Raw genomic sequence first — 13,427 nt, forward strand, 5'->3', positions numbered from 1 at the left:
AGAGGAAACAAAGTATTCTCAAGATGCCCATTTGATTTGTTTGATTAAGTAATGAGTTTTGGCATGAAGATGTTTAAAGGTAATAAGACCAGTGGAGAACAGAGGCCACTTAAGACATTGCAAGGCGCGACGAATATAATGGACAGTGGTGGAAATGGCTGTGCTCCACCACAGAACTGGTCAACAGCAAACGGGGTATGTCAAGGGGGGAACAGCAACGCCAGTAGTGTGGGTTATCTTATCAGACAAATCACAGACGACTTCATCAAAAGAACCCAACAAAGAAGGGGTAAAAACGACCTGGGAGGTATATAGAGGCCAGCCTATGTGATGCAAAGCCCAGTGGGGTATCCTGGTGATTGGGAGGTAGGAAGGCAATAACAAAATCAAGGGGAAGTGGTCACTATCACAGACATCATTGTGTGACGACCAGTGTAAGGAAGGAAGAAGGGGATGGGAAAAGAGCGAAGATCAATGGCAGAGAAAATGCCACTTGTGGCACTGAAACGAGAACCATTACCATAGGGGAACCATAATTAGGAAGGCACAGTTCATGGTTCGCGAGAAACGGGTCAATGAGGAGCCCCCAACTAGATGAAGAAGCGCTGTTCCACAAAGGGTGATGGGCCTTAAACTCCACGAGGAGTAGGAAGGGAGGGGGGAGCTGCTGAAGGAGAACAGTTAGGGCAGCAAATGAAGGTGGCCTGTCAGGAGGATGATACAGATTGCAAGACGTGACCCCAGAGCCCAAGTGGACCAGGACAGCAGCTGCTTCCAATGGGGTTTGAATTGGGATCCATGTACTAAAAATATCTGTACGGACCAACATGCAGGTGCCACCAGAAGCTCTCAAAGGGCCAACCTGGTTCCAACAGCTAGTACAGAATCCAAAACGAGTCAGTGAATGATTATCAGTAACATGAGATTTCGGCAGAACAACAAAACTGCTGAGTAAAAGGCAATTGCAACTCTGGGGGATGATGGTAGTAACCACTACAGTTCCATTGAATAAACACTGAGTAGGTATCCAAACAGGAGGCAAAAGCACTGGATCCAATCACATTGCCAGGTCACCATCTGTCACCAATGAGGACGGGGTGACATCCATAAGTACGTGATCAGACTCTAGTTGTGCAGGGGAAGATGGCACCTCTGGGCAGGAGTGAAGGTTTGTCCTGCGACTTATTTCTTCTTCTTCTTCTCTTTCATAGGTTGAGGTGGGCAGGGCACAGAGGGAGAGCAGGCTTCAGCATGATCCAGGACCAAAAAACAGTGGGTGGCCTTAGAGCACTTATGACTGTGCATAAGGTGGCCGAGATGTGACAGTAGGCCTCTGACCTGAGAGACGCCAGCCATGATGAGGGCTCCCAGGAGGGAGGCTCATCACTGGCAGGTGTTGAAGAATGGGGCACTTCTTTGGCCAGGGAGAGGGAGTGACACCTGGAGGAGAGGGCGTGGAAACTGCAGGAGAGGGGGAGACGAGAGGGAGATGGGACTGGGGTATGGAAGAGGGATGAGGGGAAAGGACGTAACAGAGGTAAAAATAGAAGTCATTGACACAGGATGAAGTCGGTCAAATTTCTGGCCAGCCTCAGTGTAAGATAAATGATCCATAGACTTTTACTCTAGCATCTACTTTCCCTTGTTATAAGCCGGGCTATCTGGTGAGTAAGGAAAGTGACAGTCATGAAAATTAACACACACGGGTGATGAACACAGGGGCTCCCTCATGGAGTGGGGTCCACAATCACCACAGAGAGTCTGCCCTACATTGGGAAGGCACGTACCAAAATGCAAGCACCGAAAGCAAACAAAATGAACGCCCCATCATTCCAGATTGACCTGGAGTTCCTCATCAGTTTGAAGGATGAGGTCCCTATGAAAAATTACTCTCTGGACCATATTCAAAGCATGGTGAGATATAATGCACACCAGGACATCACCAAGATGATCACAAGCACAAAGAGCTGCAGATTGTGTGTTAAAAAAGTTTGATCAATAGGGAACCCGACCACACCTTATTCTGACACTCCACTTTGCCAAACTTCTCTTTCACATTTTCTGTAAAAAATAATGGCTTTCTGGTGGCGAATGTGTGCCCGACTGCCCTAGTACAGACCAGGTAGCAGGGAAAGTATTTCACACCAAGTCAGTGTGTCTGGCTCTCCTCCCAGGATGTAGCCACGGAAAGGTAGGCCACAGGGTCAAAAGAAGCAGCATTCAATGATCCGTCACCATTCAAAGAGACAGCTGTAGAACAGCAACCAGATTTTTGGAGCTTAATATATTTCATATGCAAAGCATCCAACCTGATACTCCAATCAAGAGGGTCCACTCACGGGTGCCACCCAACCACACCAAGGGCCATCTGGCGCAGCGGCCACTGCCGGGAATTCGATGCTCCAGAATGACAAGCAACCACTCATAAGCATACATGGGGAGGCAACAGCTCAGATATCAGAAGTGTGACACCTGTGGTGTTCGGGGACTAAGCCAGAAGGGTACATGATGACAGCTGCACCACATGATATGGCTACACATACTGGTGGCCAAGCAGAGCAGAGGGTGGGCTAAGGAGGGGGGATGAATCCACACCATGGACACTAGGGAGGGAGCTCTCCCCAAATGGCTTACACTAGGGACTGAAAATTTAGAAGTGGAGGTCAGACCCCAAAGGAAGACCAAAAAGGCCAAAAAAGAAGGATGAAATAGAAAAGGCAAGGAGAACAAAACTGCATGGAATGCAGCAAAACCAGATGGGGAGCCAGGTTAACATAAGTAAGAACACTGAGAGATAGGAAGGAGGGGGCAGTGGAGAAGGAGCAGGGATGGGGAGGGAGAGGCACAGGGAAGAAAATGCAGCCTGGAAAGAAGAATGGGCTGCAATAGCTCGGGGACCCACGGGTGCCACACATGAACTCACAGAAGAACCGTGAGCCCCCCCCCCCCCCCCCCCCCTTGAGGGATTCAGTTCTTGGATTACCTCTTTACTTAAATCATATTTAAATGCAATAAATCTAATTTGCATAATAGTGAAACAATATTTACAAAAGGAGAAAGTTACTACTTTCACATTGGATGGTGCACTTGAAAAGTGAAAGAACAATTTCATATTGTAAAGATGATTAGGCTTCTCGTTAGAGTCATTTTCAAAAATTTTTAGAGGAATATCTATTGACACAATGGCAGAACAGTTTATTTCAACGTACAGGGCTATTGGGAGTGAGAGTACTAATGTAAACAGCAGTGTCATTTATATGAGTGGTGTTAGTGTCACTTTACAGGTAGTGTGTGTGCTATTTGACACCTTAATATTTTTACGGTGGGTTATAGCAGGAGTGCACAGCCTCCCTCCAGCTTGTTGTCACCATGTGTGGCTGCTCCTTCCCCTAACATGCAGTACATGCTAAACTTAACACACTATAGCACTGGCAATGGCTGCATGCAAGAATACACTTTTGAGGGTATGAAAATCATTTTGGTTGATGTCAAACTTGGCTCTTTCTTAGATCAAATTCAATGTGGCTTTATTGTGGAGTAAACAATCCTAAATGACTCACAAAGAGTGCAGTTCATTCAAATTTATAAAACTGGTACTAAACAGGAGAGAGGGAACAGAAAATCAAGTGGAATGGTAAATGTAGCCAAACAGAAATTACCTTCATTCACTGCTTGATGTACTGAATCATCATCTTTTTTCATTTGTGCTTCCTTCAGAGCATCTGAGGGAGCCCACTCTAAATAAAGAGGGAGATGCTTAAATTTTGTGTATGCTAACTTCATGAAAGCTGTTCGTGCTTCTGAAGGCTCCAAGAATTCAATAATTGCTGTAAAAATGAAGAAAAGTTAAAACCAAGTGTAACATACTATTAAATACTAATTAGGAGTAAAGGAGATCACTCACCGAACAGTAAAGGCAATGAGTTGCTGACAGGTTCACAAAAATGAGTGAAATCTCTACTAGCTTTCAGATGAATCCCTTAATGAGCTAGAGTACACATACAGACTATCTCTCTCTCTCTTTCTCTTCTCTCTCTCTCTCTCTCTCTCTCTCACTCACACACACACACACACACACACACACACACACACACACACAGCTACATTGTGCTAACTGATCACAAAATGCTGGGACAGCAGCTCGGCAAGCACACTGGAGTGAATGGTTGTGCTGATAGGGGTGGGTAGAGGAAGAAAGAGGCGGGAAACAGGAGGCGGCATTGGGGAGGGGTGGCTGACAGCTCAGAGGGAGGCAGTGGGTGTGCAGGATAAGAATGTGAGAGGAAGACGCAGTAAGTGCACGGGATAAGATCGTGATGACATACGGACACTGGAGCGAGTGAGTTCATGTTGTGCCCAAGACAATTCTGTGGAGTGAGCGAGCTCATGTTGTGTACAAGACAATGATGTGAAGACAGGGACTTGGACATGGTGACGGGACAGAGGAGGAGGATGTTGTTGTTTGTGGAGACAGAGGCCATGAATATTGTGGGAGTGAAGGATGTTGGAAGATGGAAGCAATGAACGGAGCAGGGAGTGGTAAGGTACTGGGCCCCAGAAAGTATAGTTCTTACAGAACAATATATAAAAACACAGATGATGTGACTTACCGAACGAAAGTGCTGGCAGGTCGATAGACACACAAACAAACACAAACATACACACGAAATTCAAGCTTTCGCAACAAACTGTTGCCTCATCAGGAAAGAGGGAAGGAGAGGGAAAGACGAAAGGATGTGGGTTTTAAGGGAGAGGGTAAGGAGTCATTCCAATCCCGGGAGCGGAAAGACTTACCTTAGGGGGAAAAAAGGACGGGTATACACTTGCGCGCGCGCGCGCACGCACACACACACACACACACACACACACACAAACACCCATCCACACATATACAGACACAAGCAGACATCTCACAAGCAGACATATCATGCATGCATTAAATATGTCTGCTTGTGTCTGTATATGTGCGGATGGATATGTGTGTGTGCGAGTGTATACCTGTCCTTTTTTCCCCCTAAGGTAAGTCTTTCCGCTCCTGGGATTGGAATGACTCCTTACCCTCTCCCTTAAAACCCACATCCTTTCGTCTTATATATCACAGGTGTAACAACTGAAATTTGGCACACTTTAAGAAAAAAAATCTTCAAGCAAGTCTTAATATAAGTAAAATACTACAAAGCAGAATCAATTACAGCTTCTAACAGTTGAAAAAATCTCCAAAGAAAATTTACCATGGTTGAGACAGGCAATTTTCAATTAAACTGATCACAGTTGGGAAAGCAGTTTCCAAGAAATTTTAACATTCTCTAATTAATAGTGAGTATTACTTTACCATTTGTACACTTAACAAATAGAACAACAACTTCAGTGATTAAAAGTAATAAAAGAATTAAAATCTGCTTCTTTGTACTAAGGGCGCTGATTCAACATGTTAACTGATGTCGTATTTATCAGCCACTTTACAACACAAAGAAAACAGAATGATATACTTGCCATGTATGAAATTCCATAAAACAGAACACACTCAGTTAACATGCCAAAAATAACTGCAAGCTAAGAAATGGGAGATATGATACTGCGTGAAGAGTTTGACAGAGCACTGAAAGACCTGAGTCGAAACAAGGCCCCGGGAGTAGACAACATTCCATTAGAACTACTGACGGCCTTGGGAGAGCCAGTCCTGACAAAACTCTACCATCTGGTGAGCAAGATGTATGAGACAGGCGAAATACCCTCAGACTTCAAGAAGAATATAATAATTCCAAGCCCAAAGAAAGCAGGTGTTGACAGATGTGAAAATTACCGAGCTATCAGTTTAATAAGTCACGGCTGCAAAATACTAACACGAATTCTTTATAGACGAATGGAAAAACTAGTAGAAGCCGACCTAGTTCAAGATCAGTGTGGATTCCATAGAAATATTGGAACACGTGTGGCAATACTGACCCTACGACTTATCTTAGAAGCTAGATTAAGGAAAGGCAAACCTACGTTTCTAGCATTTGTAGACTTAGAGAAAGCTTTTGACAATGTTGACTGGAGTACTCTCTTTCAAATTCTGAAGGTGGCAGGGGTAAAATATAGGGAGCGAAAGGCTATTTACAATTTGTATAGAAACCAAATGGCAGTTATAAGAGTTGAGGGGCATGAAAGGGAAGCAGTGGTTGGGAAGGGAGTGAGACAGGGCTGAGCAAGCAGTGAAGGAAACAAAAGAAAAATTTGGAGTAGGTATTGAATTCCATGGAGAAGAAATAAAAACTTTGAGGTTCGCCGATGACATTGTAATTCTGTCAGAGACAGCAAAGGACTTGGAAGAGCAGTTGAACGGAATGGATAGTGTCTTGAAAGGAGGATATAAGATGAACATCAACAAAAGCAAAACGAGGATAATGGAATGTAGTCGAATTAAGTCGGGTGATGCTGAGGGTATTAGATTAGGAAATGAGACATTTAAAGTAGTAAAGGAGTTTTGCTATTTTGGGAGCAAAATAACTGATGATGGTCGAAGTAGAGAGGATATAAAATGTAGACTGGCAATGGGAAGGAAAGCGTTTCTGAAGAAGAGAAAGTATTTGTATGGAGTGTAGCCATGTATGGAAGTGAAACATGGACGATAAATAGTTTGGACAAGAAGAGAATAGAAGCTTTCGAAATGTGGTGCTACAGAAGAATGCTGAAGATTAGATGGGTAGATCATATAACTAATGAGGAGGTATTGAATGGGATTGGGGAGAAGAGAAGTTTGTGGCACAACTTGACTAGAAGAAGGGATCGGTTGGTAGGACATGTTCTGAGGCATCAAGGGATCAAGGGATCACCAATTTAGTATTGGAGGGCAGCGTGGAGGGTAAAAATCGTAGAGGGAGACCAAGAGATGAATACACTAAGCAGATTCAGAAGGATGTAGGTTGCAGTAGGTACTGGGAGATGAAGAAGCTTGCACAGGATAGAGTAGCATGGAGAGCTGCATCAAACCAGTCTCAGGACTGAAGACCACCACCACCACAACAACAACAACAACAACAAGCAACACTCGGCACACCATTGCATATGAAAAGTAATATACATATATCATCAATTCCTATCTGCAAGAGAAGCTGTAGCAAAGCAAACTGGGACCCATTTCCATTTTGTTTTGTTATTTGCTCCCTAAAATATTTTTTTTTTTACTTTATTAATTATAGAGATGTGATATCATCCTGTAATTCTGAGTAAAAGACTAGGACCAACCTTGCTAAATTACATTAGAATAATTTCCTAATTAGTTTAAACCATTTTAGGTAACTAATTCTGCTAAAGCTCAGTTCAGTTACCTAGCAGTAATTATTTCCTACTCCAATCACAACATTACTGACATGTAAACAGGTGTAATTACTATATTACTGATAAAGTTAGGAAAATAACCCATAGAAATCCTTAAAGTATTCTTACAGCTAATTTCCAAAATGTGGTAGGAACATCAGCAAGTAATTAGTGTCCAGGTATTTAACACTTATGATATTGTGTATTTACCTATTGGGAGAAGAGATTGGGGAGAAGAGAAGTTTGTGGCACAACTTGACTAGAAGAAGGGATCCGTTGGTAGGACATGTCCTGAGGCATCAAGGGATCACAAATTTAGCATTGGAGGGCAGAATGGAGGGTAAAAATAGTAGAGGGAGACCAAGAGGTGAATACACTAAGCAGATTCAGAAGGATGTAGGTTGCAGTGAGTACTGGGAGATGAAGGAGCTTGCACAGGATAGATTAGCATGGAGAGCTGCATCAAACCAGTCTCAGGACTGAAGACCGCAACAACAACAACAACAACAACCTATTTTTGCAGTTTTCATCATCAGGGACGCTTATTTCAGTCAAAACTCTTATTGTGACAATGTTCAGACTGAAATCAAATTTCCTGCACTATTCAATTAATTTGAGATGTAAAATTATAATTGTAAATTATCAAAATTACGTATTTCAGAAAGTGAAACTTGAGTAGAGTTTCACAAAACTATATAAGCACTGGGCCTGAAACCATTTTAAGTCAGTCTGTTCTGAGATTTTGAGAGTAAAACTCATGTCAATCAGAACTGTAAAAATGTAATGGTGCAATGATGTGTTGTGAGTGTGGACAGTGAAGCAGGGCAATAAACAATGACTACTGATTAACTTTAATACATAAGTGCCATACATACCGTTCATCTGGGCAAGACTGTTGCCGATTGGTTAGGTTTACTGCATAGTGACTATTGTCATATAATTAGAAGGTTCAGAATGTGCACACTGGTTAAATAATGACTTAATCATGTAATTAAGACACAGACTGATCATAGCTAATTCAGTGAGTGGGGGAGGTCTGACATTTATGGAAGTGAAACCTGCAAAACTAAAAGTGTGTATGTCAACCACGTTACTGGATCTAGGTAGTGCTGTACTTACAGCCAATTTTTTGCTGTGATTGCTGCCACTGAGGAAATACAAGCTGATTTATGATCAGGTATGCAACACAGTTCATGTAAAGATACGAGCTTCTGGGGAAGCAACCAAATAGAAGTTGATGTCACCACATGAAAAACCTCATATAAAACATATTCATAACCTCTCACACTTACTTTAGTTTGCCAAAGAGCAGTCAAGGCCATTACACTAGAATGAGTCTCCAATGAATCAAAACCAATGGCACAAGTTTAACAAATTTAGGTTCACCAGACTCAACATAAACAAGTTACTTGGATGAAATTCCAGCAAATCAACAGCGAAATCCACCCCAGTAACCAGCAGCCAAGAGTTTAGGACCCATTCAGTGGTAACCTTCTGACCACTGCGGTGTCCTACTCACAAGGCCAATAACTGCTAAATTTGTTACACTTTCTCTTGATCTGTCACACAAAGAGTATGTAAATGGGTATGATCCACCTGCCATGTAACAAACTACTCCAGTCCTCAAGCGCCATCAACACCAGGCTGTGTACCAAACAAGGCAGACCTCGTGCACTTGCATCTGCACTACATTTTCTTACGCACCTCTTCAAGTGCTCCCTAACAGGACGCTGTGAAATCCACCACCCAACAATGAGGTACAAAGGTCTGGCCACAGACTTAACTCATCAATATGAGCGGGTGCATGGCTCAGATTGTGTTACAAGGGTAACTCCCACCTGCAAAGTTCAGAAAACCTGCTACTGGTGGGAAGAACTGAGATGATGCGGGATGCAAAGCAGTCACTGAACTCTATCAAGTTGTGCTCAGTAGCATGTTCTGCTACTGGGTGGTCTAGTCTTGGCCACAGTTTGGCAGTGGCCACTCATTCTGATGGACAGTTGATTGACGGCCATTCCTAAATACCACACTATGCAAAATGTGCAGCAGAGCTGGTATGCTGGTATATGATATGGCTGCTTTCACAGGTAGCCGTCTCTGGTGGGATAGGATGAGCCTGTGACAGGACTAGAATAAGATGTGCTAGGTGAAAAAAATGGGCATGTCTTGCACCAGAGTCTTTCACAGGGATATGTCCCCTGTGGCATGGGGATGGGAGAGTGAGTGGTGGCATGGGGATGGAACAGGATGTTGTGTAGTTTGGATGGTTGCAGGATAACAGTTCAAGAGGGATGGGAAGGATTGTGGGAAGGATGTTCTCCATTCCTGGGCATGATGATAGATATTTAAAGCCCTGGCACAGGACATGCCCGGTTGCTCCAGTCTGAGATGATGTCGCGTGATAAGATGCTCTTTAAAACCTCATCCTTGGAGGTGGTGGGGTATTAAGAGTGTCTGAGGATAAGGTAAGGGGTTTCTGTTTGTAGATTAGATTTAGGAGATAGCACCTGTCTGTGAAGACCTTTGAGAGATCTTCATCACACTATACAAGAGAATTCTGTCATTGCAGATATGTCCATGGGTGGCCATGCTAAATGGAAGTGACTTTTTGGTGTGGAATGGGTGACAGCTGTCAAAATTCAGGTACAGTTGGTGGTTAATGCATTAACTATTAACAGTATAGATGGAGCCATCAGAGAGGTAAAGGTGAATCTCGAGGAAGATGGCAGGTTGGGATAAGGAGGACAAAGTGAAGCAAACTGGAGAGGTGTTGAGGCTGTAGAAGAATGGGGATTAGGTGTCTTGGCCCTAGCTCCAGATCATGAGGATATCATCAGTGAACCTGAACAAAACAAGGGTTTGTGGTTTTTGGAGGCTAGGAAGGTTTCCTCTAGACGTCCGTAAACAGACTCGTATAAGAGGGTCCCATAGCCATACTTCCAATTTGTTTGCATATCTCCCCCTCAAAGGAGAGGTAGCTGTGTACCAAGATGTTAATTGTTTACATGTATAAGAAGTGAAGTAAAGGGTTCGGAGTAAGAAAGACATTGGGAGAGGTTGTGTTTGATAGCAGCAAGGCCACTAATATGAGGGCTGTTAGTATATGGGGAGGTGGAATCAACAGTGATGAGTGCAGATCCAGGTGATAATAGAGTGGGGATGGCCGGGAGTTGGTGTAGGAAGTGGTTTCCATTACTGATATGAGAGGCTAGGCAATGAGCATCTGGTTGGAGGCACTGGACGACAAGGGTGGAGTTCCTTCAAGTGGAAGCACATTAATCAGCTGTCACAGGCATATTCTATTCCATTAGCGGCTGGTATTAACAATTTCTGTACAGCATTTTATGTGGGCATTAGAAGTCTGCAAACTGGGCATTTTGCTTGCCAATACTCATTTGAGAAGACCATGCTTGGGAATGGCATGCACCAGTATGAATGCTCGAATAGGCAGACTATGGTTGAACACGGCACCGTGGGTAGGGCAGAGAGTGCACGGTCTGAGGTGCTTGCCGCATTACTTTTGTAGCTCTGTGTGCATACAGGCTGGTGTTGTTTCTGACATACTTCCACCAGCTGACGGAACTACACTCAGATCAATTTAGTTATGCTGTGACATATATTCCTGGATGGTAATGTCTATTCACAATTTCATTATCATACATAAGAAAAAAATAGACTGCCTTGTGCAATAACAAAAATTTAAATAGTTAAATGTTTCACAGAAAAATAACTTAAAGACCAATTTTTGTACTGATGGTTGGTCTCAGAATGAGAAATCACACTCGTTTTTTATAACACGATCTGATTATTGATTCAGATTTACATATGCGAATTTTACCCTCTAAGAAATTAGAAGTCTAACTGGAACAAAACTTGAAAAAAAGAGACAGCATTGGTCGTATATTTTTTACTATTGCAAAATCGATTTTCTGTCACTGAGTGACCATCTTCAGTGCTATATTGTATAACTTAAATTGGGATGCACTGTTGTCACTAAGCTTACGGCGATCACATAGACTGAAAACAGCGACCTCAGTCTATGTGATCGCCGTAAGCTTAGTGACAACAGTGCATCCCAATTTAAGTTATACAATATAGCACTGAAGATGGTCACTCAGTGACAGAAAATCGATTTTGCAATAGTAAAAAATATACGACCAATGCTGTCTCTTTTTTTCAAGTAAACCTGTTATCTGGTCGTGGTGCACAGGACAACATGGAGTCGCCAATCAATGGAACAAAACTGACTCCCAATTATGCTTTATTAACATTGCAATTACAATCACCTGTCAGGATATCATCATCTCGTCTCGTTGTGGATCAAGTCTGCTTACTCTGTCTGAGGTTAGGATTTCTGATGCCTTTTGCTAACTGCATTTAAGGCAAGGCTGTAACACACAACATTCTTCTTGTTACAGCAGACAGAATGAGAAAGAGACTACAGTTGCACTTACACGTCTCATTATGTGGATTGTGGATCGTTGTCGTCATCACTATCCACTTGGGTTACATACAAGTGAAATGCATCTGTAGATTGGAGACCACTCACCAAATGGCAGGACTGTTGAGCTGCTTATACATATAACATCGTGTGTGTGTGTGTGTGTGTGTGTGTGTGTGTGTGTGTGTGTGTGTGTGTCCGTCCATCCGTCCTCTAGGTCTTCTTCTGAACGTTACCAAAAGTTTCTTCTCTCTTGTGTGTGCCCTGTCGGTGACTCAACACTTCTGCTACTCGGTGAGTGGCCTCCCTTACTCATAAATTGCATACATTCTTCCAGAACTTATCTTGCTATATTTTCATTTGATTGAATATGAAGTGGCCGTAGTCTATAGTCCATTCCACGAATGATGGCGATTTGTGTATGTCGAGGCACAGACTGGGATTGCATTGTTGACTATTCCAAGCAACAATTGTGATACATGCATACACGTGCTTTCTGTTTGAAATCCTGCAAATCGTGTCTCTTGCTTGCTTGTGCAGAATTTGTCACTGCTGCAGTCAGCGATGAAAATTCGCAACAAATGGAATAGAAATTCATTAAACAACTCACTACAATCAAGTTTAATGCTCACATTAGCTACAGCATTTACAACAGAGTGTGCAGAACAGTACTGGCTGTCAAAGAATACGTGATGTAGGTGTGCAGAACAAGCCTAAACTCTACCGCCATTGTTCGTGACTCCAACTATAGTCATTCTGCAAACAATGACTACATTTTCTGACTGGTGTGCCCTAAACAAATGTTTAAAGATATCACAAAAACAGAGTAACACATTATTTTCATATTATAATTTTGCTGTAGCTCACCGGGAATAGATATTCCATCACAAATTTGAGGTACAGTATTCAACGTCTCATCTCTATCACAGACATTAGTTTTAATAATTGGAATCACTACAGTCCTGTGCAATGTCCAAATTTTGACCATCTCCTCTATGAGATGGAGACAGGGCTTTTAGTAGCTACAGTTAATACGACAGCTGTAATGAACTGCCAAATTCTAGTGACACTGAAACTGGCATTTTGGAGCATACAGTTTTCATTAGCTGCATATGCAGCACAAGTGAAACAAGAAAACTGGTTCTAAAGTAATATAAATGTACCTCTGTTTCTTCAAGCACTACGTTACAATGAAACTTGCAGTTTATGCACCCATAACAAAACAAACTGAATTGTACGATACCTCTGCTTAGGAGCACCTCCGTAGCATCTTTGAAAAGCTCTAAAAATGTCACAAACTCTTTCACAGGGTTGGTGTCATAACCAGTAAGTTTTACAGAGATGTCCTTCTCCACTAGCATTTCCAAGATTCCATCATACTGCCTAACTACAGTCTGTAACATTCAAAACAAGCTGTTCCATCTAGTCTTTGTTTCTTGCTTCAAGTTCTTCTGGATGAATTCTCTTTACCAGAGTTTGTCATAAAACAGAAAATTTAAATATAATTGGATAGATAAACAACTGATGATGGTCGAAGTAGAGAGGATATAAAATGTAGACTGGCAATGGGAAGGAAAGCGTTTCTGAAGAAGAGAAATTTGTTAACATCGAGTATAGATTTAAGTGTCAGGAAGTCATTTCTGAAAGTATTTGTATGGAGTGTAGCCATGTATGGAAGTGAAAC

The 13,427-nt window shown here is 42.5% G+C and overlaps 1 protein-coding gene across 1 annotated transcript in view; it reads right to left on the reverse strand.

The window, feature by feature from the left end:
• The window catches only part of LOC126191961 (probable RNA-binding protein 19), a 130,574-nt gene that overhangs the window by 20,511 nt on the left and 96,636 nt on the right, over positions 1-13,427 (reverse strand). The window contains exon 11 of the mRNA XM_049932567.1: positions 3,660-3,827. Coding sequence (XP_049788524.1) covers positions 3,660-3,827 — 168 coding nt within the window. The remainder of the gene's footprint in view (positions 1-3,659; positions 3,828-13,427) is intronic.

Source organism: Schistocerca nitens, chromosome 1 (genome assembly GCF_023898315.1).
Source record: "Schistocerca nitens isolate TAMUIC-IGC-003100 chromosome 1, iqSchNite1.1, whole genome shotgun sequence".
Lineage (NCBI taxonomy): Eukaryota > Metazoa > Arthropoda > Insecta > Orthoptera > Acrididae > Schistocerca > Schistocerca nitens.